The 16564-nt window shown below is 46.8% G+C and overlaps 3 protein-coding genes and 1 long non-coding RNA gene across 25 annotated transcripts in view; 1 reads left to right on the forward strand and 3 right to left on the reverse strand.

The window, feature by feature from the left end:
* Positions 1–16564, forward strand: part of LOC117199207 (uncharacterized) — a 1082321-nt gene that overhangs the window by 158631 nt on the left and 907126 nt on the right. The gene's annotated exons all lie outside the window — the stretch shown is intronic.
* Positions 1–16564, reverse strand: part of LOC125960856 (uncharacterized) — a 229726-nt gene that overhangs the window by 53076 nt on the left and 160086 nt on the right. The window lies entirely within an intron of this gene.
* LOC125960840 (uncharacterized) lies at positions 1810–8490 on the reverse strand. Its single transcript, XM_049696125.1, is given in 2 exon segments — positions 1810–3908; positions 3910–8490. Coding segments are annotated over 2 exon segments (5088 nt in total). The 5' UTR covers positions 7039–8490; the 3' UTR covers positions 1810–1949.
* On the reverse strand, positions 9645–16326 carry LOC125960843 (uncharacterized). The gene is given in 1 exon segment (XM_049696128.1): positions 9645–16326. A coding segment is annotated over 1 exon segment (5088 nt). The 5' UTR covers positions 14875–16326; the 3' UTR covers positions 9645–9786.

The raw sequence follows: 16564 nt of genomic DNA on the forward strand, positions 1-16564 counted from the left end.
TGGAGAGTTCTTAATCATTAGCTGGAACAATGTCCCTCGAGTCCCACATTTCCCCCTTTTTCTTGTGACTATTGATTCCAATCATGGAATTTCAATCTTCTGTTCGTAAACTTTGGTACTGTTGTCTTAGCATTAGAACTTGTACAGTACTGATACGTTCTCTAATAAATGCTATCAAGCGATTTAGAATACATGGTCCAAAAGTTAAAATCAACAATAAAACAATAAGAGGTCCCAACAGAGTAGAGATTAAGGTGGTAAACCAGGGGGATTTATCAAACCATGATTGAAACCATCCTTTTTCGTTTTCTCTCTCCCTTTGCCTTTTATCTAAGCGTTCCCTGAGTTTATCCATGGTTTTGGTAATGGTTCCTGAATGATCAATATAAAAGCAACATTCTTCTTTTAGAGCGGCGCATAATCCCCCTTCCTTAAGAAACAGCAAATCTAGGCCTCTTCTATTCTGCAACACCACTTCTGAAAGTGAGGTGAGTGATTCCTTTAGTTGAGTTATGGAACTTTCTAATGCTCGAAGGTCGATGTCTACAGCCTGTCTTAAACTTGCATAATACTGGGGTTGTTGTATGAGGGCTGTGGTTCCTGTTCCTATCCCAGCAGTTATTCCTAGTCCTAGGAGCATGGCCAACGTGAGGGTTATCTTTTTCTTTTTTCTTCCCTCGTATTCATCCAGAAAGGACGAATCTGAATGATAGATAAGTCTAGGAACTAATTGCACTAGTACACAAAAATCAGCTGAAGTGTTGAGAACTTCTAGAGAAACGCAAGGGGTTAGCCCCGTGTTACATGCCCACCATCCATCTTGGGGAGGTACAAGATATCCTGAGCCTGAAGGGAGGCTAAAATCATGACAAAGGTGTCGATGGGACTGGGGAGGTGTTCCTACACAAGTACCATTTCCAAAAACCGAAGACAGAGTTAATTTACTGTTCCCTTCCTGTTTCCATCGACAATGGTCCGGGGAGCTGACATTAGTATAATTAGAACTATATCCTATAGCATCATAATAAGGGGGAGGGGCAGCATAACAGAGCCAACATGATTTTGTAGCCTCCGGGTTTGTAGCATTAAGGACCGTAAAAGCTGCCTGCACCAAAGAAAGCATTCTATCCTGGCGGGTTCCGGGCTTAATCGTTGTCTCTTTCAGCCCAGAGGTCCCGTTATTTTTAGGGGCTGGGGGTAACAGGGGGGGGCCAAGTACAGGGTTTGGGGGTAACGGGGGGGGCCAAGTACAGGGTTTGGGCCTATCGACACAGGAGCGGGAGTCTCAATTTTTAGCTTAAGGGTCATCAATATTCCCAAATCATATCCATTCTTGTAAAATCTAATGCCCCATGAATGGCCACTTATCCATTCTTTATCCCTTTTTCCAGGATTACTAAAGGAAATTTTGAGGGGCTGGCACCATCCTGAACATTCAGGGGCGACGGGTTGGGGACCCCTATAAGAAGTATGAGTATAGTTGGCTGTTACTGTAATAAAATCCCAAGTTGAGGTGGGTCTCCAATAAGTATCTCCTGTGGTTTCACATCCCCAGTTTTGGCAATAAAAATTTTCAGTTCCCCCACATTTATAATTCAGGGATCGGGGGCGATGGAACCCGGGGCATACATAGAAGGAGAGCGTTCTGAGCCAACTTCTTCGGACCTGATTTTTACAACCCTCTCCAGAGTAATCAGCTCTAGTTAGAAGTTCGGACGGAGCATTATGCTGATCATAATAACCCTCTAGATCCCAATAGGGAGCTCCTATGGCCAGTTTACAGACATCAGGAAAAAGGTCTGGCCACCAGGTCCAGGGAGGTGCAGTATGGCTAATGGACCAAGTTACACCTCCAGTTTGAGAAATTACCTGCCAAGTTAGACGTTGGGGCAGGTGAGGGCTAAAATCACTTACAGTCAATAAAGGCAGTAAAATCAAAATTATAAGTCTTAGGTTCGTAGAAGCTTGAGTTTGAGCGGGTTGTCGGTTCTTTGGGCCCACCATCCTGATGATGCCGTCGCTGGTGCAGCTTTCACGTGTGAAGCATGAATCCAGGCAGCGATGCCGTCCACTTTTATGGCCGTTGGGGTGGTGAGGAGGACGGTGTATGGTCCTTTCCATCGAGGTTCCAACGTCTGGGTTCGATGCCGACGGACGTATACGGAGTCTCCGACTTGGAAAAGATGAGTTTCTCCTGGTGTTCCCGGTTGGTAGGCCTCGGCGAGTTGGGACCATATCTCCTTTTGGACCAGTTGGAGTCCCAATAGCCTAGCATACAAGTCAGTGTTATTTTGACAGTCTGGTTTTATTTCTTCTCCTAAGGTGAGAAGGGGAGGTGGGGCCCCGTATAGCACCTCAAAAGGAGTAAGATGGTACCGGGAAGGTGTATTCCTAACCCGGAACAGGGCTAAAGGAAGGAGCACCGTCCAATCTGTACTGCCAGTCTCCAAGGACAATTTAGTTAGGGTCTCTTTTAGAGTTCTATTCATTCTTTCTACCTGACCTGAACTCTGGGGTCTATATGCACAATGTAATTTCCAATCAGTCCCCAAATATCTGGCCACATCCTGACTTACCTGGGCGACGAAGGCCGGACCATTGTCGGACCCTATTACCTTTGGTGCCCCAAATCGAGGAAAAATTTCTTCTAGGATCTTTTTGGCTACCACAGCAGCTGTTTCTTTCTTCGTTGGGAAGGCTTCTATCCATCCTGAAAAAGTATCTATAAAAACCAGGAGGTATTTATTACCGTACCTTCCAGGACGTACTTCGGTAAAGTCCACCTCCCAGTAAGTTCCTGGGTGGTCTCCCCTGAGCCTTTTTCCAGTTTCAAGTTTTCCCCTGTGAGCATTTACCTGTTGACATGGAACACATTCCTGTACAATTTGTTCAGCTAATTTTGTCAATCCAGGGGTTCCGTACCCGGTTTTATGTAACAGGGATATCATTTTTTTAGTCCCCAGGTGTGTCCATCTATGAATCTGTGGTAACATGGATTCTGCTTGCTGAGGGGACAAAGATCCTTTGGTTGTGGTCGGGATGATTTCCTCGTCGCTGCCTGGTTTTTCAGGAACTTTATCTGACAGTCCTAAAATGACTTCTCCCGATGCCATTTCTCGGGCCACCCTGTCAACCATATTATTACCCCTAGTTATTGGGGTATTGTCTTTCTGGTGTCCAGGGCAGTGAATGATGCTAACTTTAGTGGGAAGCATAAGTGCAACCAATAGAGCCACAATTTCGTCTTTGTTTTTAATTTCTCTGCCACTTGAGGTTAGCAACCCTCTCTGTTGGTAGATGGTACCGTGGATATGAGCGGTAGCAAATGCATATCTACTGTCCGTGTAGATGTTTACCTTTTTATTCTCTGCCATCTCCAGTGCCCTTGTCATGGCAATTAATTCAGCTCGTTGGGCTGAGGTCCCTTGTGGTAGCGCAGCTGCCCAGATGACTTGTTTTCCGTCTACCACGGCTGCCCCAGCCCGACGCTTACCTCCTTCCAGGAAACTGCTCCCATCAGTAAACCAAGTAAAATCAGCATCAGGAAGGGGTAGGTCCGTCAGATCTGGTCTACTACCGTGTGCTGCAGCCAACACTTCCTGACAATCATGGATGATGGTGGAGCCTTCTAAATCGGGATCAGGTAGCAAGGTAGCTGGATTGAGTCCTGTGGCTGGAGCAAACTTGATGCGATCTGAGTTTAGCAACAGGGTTTGGTAATGGGTCATCCTGGCATTAGTTAGCCACCTATCCGGTGGTTGACGGATTACATTCTCCAGGGCATGAGGAGCTGTTATCGTTAGATTTTGTCCTAAAGTTAGTTTGTCAGCATCTTTGACCAGAACGGCTACTGCAGCGATTATCTTTAAACAGGTGGGCCATCCTGATACCACAGGGTCCATTTTTTTTTGACAAATAAGCAACTGGGCGATTCCAGGGACCCAATTTCTGAGTCAATACTCCTTTTGCAATGCCCTTATTTTCGGCCACATATAAATGAAAAGGTTTGGTTACATCTGGCAGTCCTAGGGCTGGAGCTGAAAGTAAAGCTCGTTTGATTTGGTCAAAAGCCCGTTGTTCCTTATCGCCCCAAACGAAAGGAGTGCTGTTTTTGGTTAGGGGGTACAATGGGGCTGTCAGCTTGGCAAACCCTGGAATCCATAGTCTACAGAATCCGGCCATCCCCCAAAATTCTCTAACCTGCCTGGCGTTTTTGGGAGCCGGAATTTGGGCCACCGTATCCTTTCTGCTCTCCGTGAGCCATCTTTGTCCCCCTTTTAACAGGTACCCCAGGTAACTGACCTGTTGTTGGCATATTTGTGCTTTCTTGGCTGAAGCTCTATATCCCAGGGTTCTGAGCTCTGTTAACAGTTTTTCAGTTCCCTTGATACAATCTTCCTGGGTTTCAGCAGCTAATAAGATGTCATCAACATATTGAAGTAGCGTTACCTGTGGATTTGATTCTCTATATAACGCTAAGTCCTGATGAAGAGCTTCATCGAAGATGGTAGGGGAGTTCTTAAATTCCTGAGGTAAACAAGTCCATGTCAGTTGGCCAGATATTCCTGATGCTGGGTCCTTCCATTCGAAGGCAAAGTAAGGCTGGCTGAGGGGAGAAAGTCTTAGACAGAAAAAAGCATCTTTAAGGTCCAAAACAGTATACCATGTATGTTGGGGCGGAAGAGTGCTTAAGAGATTATAAGGATTTGGTACTGTGGGGTGGAGGTCCGCCACTCGTTTATTTACCTCACGCAGGTCTTGCACTGGTTGGTAATCATTAGTTCCCGGTTTCTTAACTGGCAAAAGAGGGGTATTCCACGTGGATTGACATCTTACCAGCATGCCCAATTCCAGCAACCTCTGTATGTGAGGACGGATGCCGTCTTTGGCTTCCTTACTCATGGGGTATTGACGAACCGTTATTGGGGTGGCAGTTGCCTTGAGTTCCACTAGTACTGGGGGCCGATTTTTAGCCATCCCCATACCAGCGGTTTCTGTCCAGGCTTGCGGGAACCGAGTTACCCAATCTGTGACATTAACCCGTAGAGATGAAGGTTTTTCATATAATTTTTATTCATCTTCCAATCTCATAGTCAATATTTGGAGTAATCTTCCCTTATTGTCAGTTATGGTGGGACCTTCTGGTTGGAAGTGAATTTGAGCCCCCACTTTGGAGAGCAAGTCTCTTCCCAGCAAAGGATAGGGGCATTCCGGAATAATCAAAAATGAATGGGTTACTCGTCCAATCCCAAGATCTACTGTCCTTCGTGTGGTCCATGAATATTGTTTATTCCCAGTGGCTCCTTGTACCCATGACCTTTTAGCTGAGATAGGACCTTTTGAGTGGAGAAGGACGGAGTGCTGGGCTCCAGTATCCACCAAAAATTGAACAGGTTCCCCCTCCACTTTAAGAGTTACCTGGGGCTCGGGGAGAGGGTTCGAGCCCTGACTTTCCTAGTCTTCTTCTTCCAATGTTAAGATTTTGTTTCTGGTTGGCCTTCCTCCATTCTTTTTCTTAGGGCATTCTCTCGCCCAATGTCCTTTTTCTTTACAGTAGGCACATTGGTCCTTGTCTAATGGCCGCCTTCTGTCTGCCGTTCGCCCTTCCTGCCTATTTCTATCCCCTATATTTCTTCCTCCAACCACAGTGGCCAGTATCTTACTTAAATTCCTCTCCTGTCTCTTATCCCGTCTTATTTCACGGGCTTCCTGCTCTTTCTGCTTTCTTTCTTCCTTCTCTTCCTCTGTTTCTCTTTTGTTATATACTTTATCTGCCTCTTTTACTAACTCCTGAAGCGAAAATCCCTGCAAGCCATCTGGCCTCTGTAATTTTTTTTTAATATCAGGGGCCGCTTGATCTATGAAAGCCATTGCTATAGTAGCCCTATGTTCCTCCGAAGTTGGATCATAAGGGGTAAAGCGTCTAAAGGCTTCCATTAAACGTTCCAGGAACACAGTTGGTGATTCCTGGGGCCCCTGAGTGACTTCCCTTACCTTAGCCAAATTAGTGGGCCGTCTGGCTGCTCCATGGAGACCCACCACCAGAGCCTGGCGATACATTTTCAGGCGCTCCCTACCTTCCGGGGCATTGAAATCCCAGTTTGGCCTGACGAGTGGGAAACCAACATCAATCTCGTTAGGCAGCTGGGTAGGTTGCCCATTGGCACCTAATACATTTTTTCTGGCTTCTAAAAGAACCCGTTGCCTCTCCTCAGTCGTTAGGAGAGTCTGAAGCAGCTGCTGACAATCATCCCATGTGGGCTGGTGGGAGAAAACAAGAGATTCTATTAAAGCGGTAAGGGCCTGTGGATTTTCGGAAAAAGTTGGGTTATGCATTTTCCAATTATAAAGATCTGCAGAGGAAAAGGGCCAATATTGGAGAGGTCTATTCCCTTGGCCATCGGGGGGGCCATATTCTCTAAGAGGTAGGGCAGTGGAGTCCGGGGAGATAGCCCTCCGGCTCCTAGTGCCCGCTGAGGGACCCCTTTCTTCTTCCATCATGGATGGTCCCCTTGGTGCTGAGGGCAGTGGAGCTGGGGGTCCTCTAGGTGGTAGGGGATTTGGGGCCGGAGGATAAGGGGGTGGGGAATCCAAAAGAAGCAAATCGGACTGCGGGTCAGGATAAATCGCTTTCGGTGGATCTGGGGCGCCGGGTAGCTTTTCCGTGTTGGGGTTTTTCTTTAGGGCTAATATCTCTGACGCTGCTGATGTGTGCGCGGACGTGCCTGTTGAGGAAACAAAGGGCCGGACCCACGGAGGTGGGGAGAGAATTAAATCTTCCCAGACCAAGACGTATGGTACTTGGTCTGGATGTCCGTGGGGTCCTATATTAAATATCTTAGACTTCAGCAGCCTAATCTTGTCTAATGAATAGGATCCTTCAGGGGGCCATCCTATCTGAAATGTTGGCCATTCAGAGGCACACAAAGTCTGCCACTTTCCTTTCTTTACCTCTACCGAAAAATTATGGGCTCTGGCCCGAACTTCGGTCCAATGGCTTAGGGTAAGGGAAAGAGGAGTCGTCATACTTTGTCCCATTGTCGTCCGTCAGAGAAGAAGAATAGACCACAATACAGAAACAGTTAAAACTCCACGAAACACATATACGTATGGGCCGCCGCGAGCTCGCTTCAAAACCGAAACCTCTTCAGATGGCAGTTATCACAAAGGGAACTGCCGAAACCGAGTGAAGGGGAGACAGAGTTTGCCTCTCCTTCCAGATGAGCCACCAGGGCGTCCCCTAGGGCTCATGGACGCCGGCTATTAGCACGTCTGCCTAGCCAGAGGTCCGATACAGATTCCATAATAAGCCGATTCTTACAGCTTTCCTCCGATAATGGCCCACAAAGAACAAGGGACAAACAGACAATCAAGCTCGAGCTTACCTGGTACCTCCAACTCCCGATGTTCTTGCGGTCCGGGGCGAGTGGAATCCCGGACGAGCCCCCAAATGTTAGACCTTCGCGGTCTCCTAGGAGTTTCGACTCGCCCAGGAAACAACAAGAGTCGGAAGCCGATGCAAAACGCAAGAGGTTTATTGAAGGCCGGTGCACCGGGGTTCCTTGGTCCTCACGCAGGAGGTCGAAGAAGGAACCCCCCCAGGGCGTGAACATGCATTTTTATAGGTCTCAACTTCCTGTTATGCAAAGTGTGGATTCAATTGTGATTTTTAATGATAGGTTCTTAGCTTCTGTTCGGACCAGAGAGGGAACCTGTCCCAGGCTTCCTGATTGGTTCTTTGACAGATACCTTTTTTACATTTTGTTTATCTCCCTCCTTCTCGGAAGGGGGCCGGACATCCTGGAAATTCACCCATTGTCTAAGAAGCCCCTATTGTCTGGAGAGTTCTTAATCATTAGCTGGAACAATGTCCCTCGAGTCCCACATTTCCCCCTTTTTCTTGTGACTATTGATTCCAATCATGGAATTTCAATCTTCTGTTCGTAAACTTTGGTACTGTTGTCTTAGCATTAGAACTTGTACAGTACTGATACGTTCTCTAATAAATGCTATCAAGCGATTTAGAATACATGGTCCAAAAGTTAAAATCAACAATAAAACAATAAGAGGTCCCAACAGAGTAGAGATTAAGGTGGTAAACCAGGGGGATTTATCAAACCATGATTGAAACCATCCTTTTTCGTTTTCTCTCTCCCTTTGCCTTTTATCTAAGCGTTCCCTGAGTTTATCCATGGTTTTGGTAATGGTTCCTGAATGATCAATATAAAAGCAACATTCTTCTTTTAGAGCGGCGCATAATCCCCCTTCCTTAAGAAACAGCAAATCTAGGCCTCTTCTATTCTGCAACACCACTTCTGAAAGTGAGGTGAGTGATTCCTTTAGTTGAGTTATGGAACTTTCTAATGCTCGAAGGTCGATGTCTACAGCCTGTCTTAAACTTGCATAATACTGGGGTTGTTGTATGAGGGCTGTGGTTCCTGTTCCTATCCCAGCAGTTATTCCTAGTCCTAGGAGCATGGCCAACGTGAGGGTTATCTTTTTCTTTTTTCTTCCCTCGTATTCATCCAGAAAGGACGAATCTGAATGATAGATAAGTCTAGGAACTAATTGCACTAGTACACAAAAATCAGCTGAAGTGTTGAGAACTTCTAGAGAAACGCAAGGGGTTAGCCCCGTGTTACATGCCCACCATCCATCTTGGGGAGGTACAAGATATCCTGAGCCTGAAGGGAGGCTAAAATCATGACAAAGGTGTCGATGGGACTGGGGAGGTGTTCCTACACAAGTACCATTTCCAAAAACCGAAGACAGAGTTAATTTACTGTTCCCTTCCTGTTTCCATCGACAATGGTCCGGGGAGCTGACATTAGTATAATTAGAACTATATCCTATAGCATCATAATAAGGGGGAGGGGCAGCATAACAGAGCCAACATGATTTTGTAGCCTCCGGGTTTGTAGCATTAAGGACCGTAAAAGCTGCCTGCACCAAAGAAAGCATTCTATCCTGGCGGGTTCCGGGCTTAATCGTTGTCTCTTTCAGCCCAGAGGTCCCGTTATTTTTAGGGGCTGGGGGTAACAGGGGGGGGCCAAGTACAGGGTTTGGGGGTAACGGGGGGGCCAAGTACAGGGTTTGGGCCTATCGACACAGGAGCGGGAGTCTCAATTTTTAGCTTAAGGGTCATCAATATTCCCGAATCATATCCATTCTTGTAAAATCTAATGCCCCATGAATGGCCACTTATCCATTCTTTATCCCTTTTTCCAGGATTACTAAAGGAAATTTTGAGGGGCTGGCACCATCCTGAACATTCAGGGGCGACGGGTTGGGGACCCCTATAAGAAGTATGAGTATAGTTGGCTGTTACTGTAATAAAATCCCAAGTTGAGGTGGGTCTCCAATAAGTATCTCCTGTGGTTTCACATCCCCAGTTTTGGCAATAAAAATTTTCAGTTCCCCCACATTTATAATTCAGGGATCGGGGGCGATGGAACCCGGGGCATACATAGAAGGAGAGCGTTCTGAGCCAACTTCTTCGGACCTGATTTTTACAACCCTCTCCAGAGTAATCAGCTCTAGTTAGAAGTTCGGACGGAGCATTATGCTGATCATAATAACCCTCTAGATCCCAATAGGGAGCTCCTATGGCCAGTTTACAGACATCAGGAAAAAGGTCTGGCCACCAGGTCCAGGGAGGTGCAGTATGGCTAATGGACCAAGTTACACCTCCAGTTTGAGAAATTACCTGCCAAGTTAGACGTTGGGGCAGGTGAGGGCTAAAATCACTTACAGTCAATAAAGGCAGTAAAATCAAAATTATAAGTCTTAGGTTCGTAGAAGCTTGAGTTTGAGCGGGTTGTCGGTTCTTTGGGCCCACCATCCTGATGATGCCGTCGCTGGTGCAGCTTTCACGTGTGAAGCATGAATCCAGGCAGCGATGCCGTCCACTTTTATGGCCGTTGGGGTGGTGAGGAGGACGGTGTATGGTCCTTTCCATCGAGGTTCCAACGTCTGGGTTCGATGCCGACGGACGTACACGGAGTCTCCGACTTGGAAAAGATGAGTTTCTCCTGGTGTTCCCGGTTGGTAGGCCTCGGCGAGTTGGGACCATATCTCCTTTTGGACCAGTTGGAGTCCCAATAGCCTAGCATACAAGTCAGTGTTATTTTGACAGTCTGGTTTTATTTCTTCTCCTAAGGTGAGAAGGGGAGGTGGGGCCCCGTATAGCACCTCAAAAGGAGTAAGATGGTACCGGGAAGGTGTATTCCTAACCCGGAACAGGGCTAAAGGAAGGAGCACCGTCCAATCTGTACTGCCAGTCTCCAAGGACAATTTAGTTAGGGTCTCTTTTAGAGTTCTATTCATTCTTTCTACCTGACCTGAACTCTGGGGTCTATATGCACAATGTAATTTCCAATCAGTCCCCAAATATCTGGCCACATCCTGACTTACCTGGGCGACGAAGGCCGGACCATTGTCGGACCCTATTACCTTTGGTGCCCCAAATCGAGGAAAAATTTCTTCTAGGATCTTTTTGGCTACCACAGCAGCTGTTTCTTTCTTCGTTGGGAAGGCTTCTATCCATCCTGAAAAAGTATCTATAAAAACCAGGAGGTATTTATTACCGTACCTTCCAGGACGTACTTCGGTAAAGTCCACCTCCCAGTAAGTTCCTGGGTGGTCTCCCCTGAGCCTTTTTCCAGTTTCAAGTTTTCCCCTGTGAGCATTTACCTGTTGACATGGAACACATTCCTGTCCAATTTGTTCAGCTAATTTTGTCAATCCAGGGGTTCCGTACCCGGTTTTATGTAACAGGGATATCATTTTTTTAGTCCCCAGGTGTGTCCATCTATGAATCTGTGGTAACATGGATTCTGCTTGCTGAGGGGACAAAGATCCTTTGGTTGTGGTCGGGATGATTTCCTCGTCGCTGCCTGGTTTTTCAGGAACTTTATCTGACAGTCCTAAAATGACTTCTCCCGATGCCATTTCTCGGGCCACCTTGTCAGCCATATTATTACCCCTAGTTATTGGGGTATTGTCTTTCTGGTGTCCAGGGCAGTGAATGATGCTAACTTTAGTGGGAAGCATAAGTGCAACCAATAGAGCCACAATTTCGTCTTTGTTTTTAATTTCTCTGCCACTTGAGGTTAGCAACCCTCTCTGTTGGTAGATGGTACCGTGGATATGAGCGGTAGCAAATGCATATCTACTGTCCGTGTAGATGTTTACCTTTTTATTCTCTGCCATCTCCAGTGCCCTTGTCATGGCAATTAATTCAGCTCGTTGGGCTGAGGTCCCTTGTGGTAGCGCAGCTGCCCAGATGACTTGTTTTCCGTCTACCACGGCTGCCCCAGCCCGACGCTTACCTCCTTCCAGGAAACTGCTCCCATCAGTAAACCAAGTAAAATCAGCATCAGGAAGGGGTAGGTCCGTCAGATCTGGTCTACTACCGTGTGCTGCAGCCAACACTTCCTGACAATCATGGATGATGGTGGAGCCTTCTAAATCGGGATCAGGTAGCAAGGTAGCTGGATTGAGTCCTGTGGCTGGAGCAAACTTGATGCGATCTGAGTTTAGCAACAGGGTTTGGTAATGGGTCATCCTGGCATTAGTTAGCCACCTATCCGGTGGTTGACGGATTACATTCTCCAGGGCATGAGGAGCTGTTATCGTTAGATTTTGTCCTAAAGTTAGTTTGTCAGCATCTTTGACCAGAACGGCTACTGCAGCGATTATCTTTAAACAGGTGGGCCATCCTGATACCACAGGGTCCATTTTTTTTGACAAATAAGCAACTGGGCGATTCCAGGGACCCAATTTCTGAGTCAATACTCCTTTTGCAATGCCCTTATTTTCGGCCACATATAAATGAAAAGGTTTGGTTACATCTGGCAGTCCTAGGGCTGGAGCTGAAAGTAAAGCTCGTTTGATTTGGTCAAAAGCCTGTTGTTCCTTATCGCCCCAAACGAAAGGAGTGCTGTTTTTGGTTAGGGGGTACAATGGGGCTGTCAGCTTGGCAAACCCTGGAATCCATAGTCTACAGAATCCGGCCATCCCCAAAAATTCTCTAACCTGCCTGGCGTTTTTGGGAGCCGGAATTTGGGCCACCGTATCCTTTCTGCTCTCCGTGAGCCATCTTTGTCCCCCTTTTAACAGGTACCCCAGGTAACTGACCTGTTGTTGGCATATTTGTGCTTTCTTGGCTGAAGCTCTATATCCCAGGGTTCTGAGCTCTGTTAACAGTTTTTCAGTTCCCTTGATACAATCTTCCTGGGTTTCAGCAGCTAATAAGATGTCATCAACATATTGAAGTAGCGTTACCTGTGGATTTGATTCTCTATATAACGCTAAGTCCTGATGAAGAGCTTCATCGAAGATGGTAGGGGAGTTCTTAAATTCCTGAGGTAAACAAGTCCATGTCAGTTGGCCAGATATTCCTGATGCTGGGTCCTTCCATTCGAAGGCAAAGTAAGGCTGGCTGAGGGGAGAAAGTCTTAGACAGAAAAAAGCATCTTTAAGGTCCAAAACAGTATACCATGTATGTTGGGGCGGAAGAGTGCTTAAGAGATTATAAGGATTTGGTACTGTGGGGTGGAGGTCCGCCACTCGTTTATTTACCTCACGCAGGTCTTGCACTGGTTGGTAATCATTAGTTCCCGGTTTCTTAACTGGCAAAAGAGGGGTATTCCACGTGGATTGACATCTTACCAGCATGCCCAATTCCAGCAACCTCTGTATGTGAGGACGGATGCCGTCTTTGGCTTCCTTACTCATGGGGTATTGACGAACCGTTATTGGGGTGGCAGTTGCCTTGAGTTCCACTAGTACTGGGGGCCGATTTTTAGCCATCCCCATACCAGCGGTTTCTGTCCAGGCTTGCGGGAACCGAGTTACCCAATCTGTGACATTAACCCGTAGAGATGAAGGTTTTTCATATAATTTATATTCATCTTCCAATCTCATAGTCAATATTTGGAGTAATCTTCCCTTATTGTCAGTTATGGTGGGACCTTCTGGTTGGAAGTGAATTTGAGCCCTCACTTTGGAGAGCAAGTCTCTTCCCAGCAAAGGATAGGGGCATTCTGGAATAATCAAAAATGAATGGGTTACTCGTCCAATCCCAAGATCTACTGTCCTTCGTGTGGTCCATGAATATTGTTTATTCCCAGTGGCTCCTTGTACCCATGACCTTTTAGCTGAGATAGGACCTTTTGAGTGGAGAAGGACGGAGTGCTGGGCTCCAGTATCCACCAAAAATTGAACAGGTTCCCCCTCCACTTTAAGAGTTACCTGGGGCTCGGGGAGAGGGTTCGAGCCCTGACTTTCCTAGTCTTCTTCTTCCAATGTTAAGATTTTGTTTCTGGTTGGCCTTCCTCCATTCTTTTTCTTAGGGCATTCTCTCGCCCAATGTCCTTTTTCTTTACAGTAGGCACATTGGTCCTTGTCTAATGGCCGCCTTCTGTCTGCCGTTCGCCCTTCCTGCCTATTTCTATCCCCTATATTTCTTCCTCCAACCACAGTGGCCAGTATCTTACTTAAATTCCTCTCCTGTCTCTTATCCCGTCTTATTTCACGGGCTTCCTGCTCTTTCTGCTTTCTTTCTTCCTTCTCTTCCTCTGTTTCTCTTTTGTTATATACTTTATCTACCTCTTTTACTAACTCCTGAAGCGAAAATCCCTGCAAGCCATCTAGCCTCTGTAATTTTTTTTTAATATCAGGGGCCGCTTGATCTATGAAAGCCATTGCTATAGTAGCCCTATGTTCCTCCGAAGTTGGATCATAAGGGGTAAAGCGTCTAAAGGCTTCCATTAAACGTTCCAGGAACACAGTTGGTGATTCCTGGGGCCCTTGAGTGACTTCCCTTACCTTAGCCAAATTAGTGGGCCGTCTGGCTGCTCCATGGAGACCCACCACCAGAGCCTGGCGATACATTTTCAGGCGCTCCCTACCTTCCGGGGCATTGAAATCCCAGTTTGGCCTGACGAGTGGGAAACCAACATCAATCTCGTTAGGCAGCTGGGTAGGTTGCCCATTGGCACCTAATACATTTTTTCTGGCTTCTAAAAGAACCCGTTGCCTCTCCTCAGTCGTTAGGAGAGTCTGAAGCAGCTGCTGACAATCATCCCATGTGGGCTGGTGGGAGAAAACAAGAGATTCTATTAAAGCGGTAAGGGCCTGTGGATTTTCGGAAAAAGTTGGGTTATGCATTTTCCAATTATAAAGATCTGCAGAGGAAAAGGGCCAATATTGGAGAGGTCTATTCCCTTGGCCATCGGGGGGGCCATATTCTCTAAGAGGTAGGGCAGTGGAGTCCGGGGAGATAGCCCTCCGGCTCCTAGTGCCCGCTGAGGGACCCCTTTCTTCTTCCATCATGGATGGTCCCCTTGGTGCTGAGGGCAGTGGAGCTGGGGGTCCTCTAGGTGGTAGGGGATTTGGGGCCGGAGGATAAGGGGGTGGGGAATCCAAAAGAAGCAAATCGGACTGCGGGTCAGGATAAATCGCTTTCGGTGGATCTGGGGCGCCGGGTAGCTTTTCCGTGTTGGGGTTTTTCTTTAGGGCTAATATCTCTGACGCTGCTGATGTGTGCGCGGACGTGCCTGTTGAGGAAACAAAGGGCCGGACCCACGGAGGTGGGGAGAGAATTAAATCTTCCCAGACCAAGACGTATGGTACTTGGTCTGGATGTCCGTGGGGTCCTATATTAAATATCTTAGACTTCAGCAGCCTAATCTTGTCTAATGAATAGGATCCTTCAGGGGGCCATCCTATCTGAAATGTTGGCCATTCAGAGGCACACAAAGTCTGCCACTTTCCTTTCTTTACCTCTACCGAAAAATTATGGGCTCTGGCCCGAACTTCGGTCCAATGGCTTAGGGTAAGGGAAAGAGGAGTCGTCATACTTTGTCCCATTGTCGTCCGTCAGAGAAGAAGAATAGACCACAATACAGAAACAGTTAAAACTCCACGAAACACATATACGTATGGGCCGCCGCGAGCTCGCTTCAAAACCGAAACCTCTTCAGATGGCAGTTATCACAAAGGGAACTGCCGAAACCGAGTGAAGGGGAGACAGAGTTTGCCTCTCCTTCCAGATGAGCCACCAGGGCGTCCCCTAGGGCTCATGGACGCCGGCTATTAGCACGTCTGCCTAGCCAGAGGTCCGATACAGATTCCATAATAAGCCGATTCTTACAGCTTTCCTCCGATAATGGCCCACAAAGAACAAGGGACAAACAGACAATCAAGCTCGAGCTTACCTGGTACCTCCAACTCCCGATGTTCTTGCGGTCCGGGGCGAGTGGAATCCCGGACGAGCCCCCAAATGTTAGACCTTCGCGGTCTCCTAGGAGTTTCGACTCGCCCAGGAAACAACAAGAGTCGGAAGCCGATGCAAAACGCAAGAGGTTTATTGAAGGCCGGTGCACCGGGGTTCCTTGGTCCTCACGCAGGAGGTCGAAGAAGGAACCCCCCCAGGGCGTGAACATGCATTTTTATAGGTCTCAACTTCCTGTTATGCAAAGTGTGGATTCAATTGTGATTTTTAATGATAGGTTCTTAGCTTCTGTTCGGACCAGAGAGGGAACCTGTCCCAGGCTTCCTGATTGGTTCTTTGACAGATACCTTTTTTACATTTTGTTTATCTCCCTCCTTCTCGGAAGGGGGCCGGACATCCTGGAAATTCACCCATTGTCTAAGAAGCCCCTATTGTCTGGAGAGTTCTTAATCATTAGCTGGAACAATGTCCCTCGAGTCCCACATTTCCCCCTTTTTCTTGTGACTATTGATTCCAATCATGGAATTTCAATCTTCTGTTCGTAAACTTTGGTACTGTTGTCTTAGCATTAGAACTTGTACAGTACTGATACGTTCTCTAATAAATGCTATCAAGCGATTTAGAATACATGGTCCAAAAGTTAAAATCAACAATAAAACAATAAGAGGTCCCAACAGAGTAGAGATTAAGGTGGTAAACCAGGGGGATTTATCAAACCATGATTGAAACCATCCTTTTTCGTTTTCTCTCTCCCTTTGCCTTTTATCTAAGCGTTCCCTGAGTTTATCCATGGTTTTGGTAATGGTTCCTGAATGATCAATATAAAAGCAACATTCTTCTTTTAGAGCGGCGCATAATCCCCCTTCCTTAAGAAACAGCAAATCTAGGCCTCTTCTATTCTGCAACACCACTTCTGAAAGTGAGGTGAGTGATTCCTTTAGTTGAGTTATGGAACTTTCTAATGCTCGAAGGTCGATGTCTACAGCCTGTCTTAAACTTGCATAATACTGGGGTTGTTGTATGAGGGCTGTGGTTCCTGTTCCTATCCCAGCAGTTATTCCTAGTCCTAGGAGCATGGCCAACGTGAGGGTTATCTTTTTCTTTTTTCTTCCCTCGTATTCATCCAGAAAGGACGAATCTGAATGATAGATAAGTCTAGGAACTAATTGCACTAGTACACAAAAATCAGCTGAAGTGTTGAGAACTTCTAGAGAAACGCAAGGGGTTAGCCCCGTGTTACATGCCCACCATCCATCTTGGGGAGGTACAAGATATCCTGAGCCTGAAGGGAGGCTAAAATCATGACAAAGGTGTCGATGGGACTGG

The sequence above is a fragment of the Orcinus orca genome, chromosome 13 (assembly GCF_937001465.1).
Source record: "Orcinus orca chromosome 13, mOrcOrc1.1, whole genome shotgun sequence".
NCBI lineage: Eukaryota > Metazoa > Chordata > Mammalia > Artiodactyla > Delphinidae > Orcinus > Orcinus orca.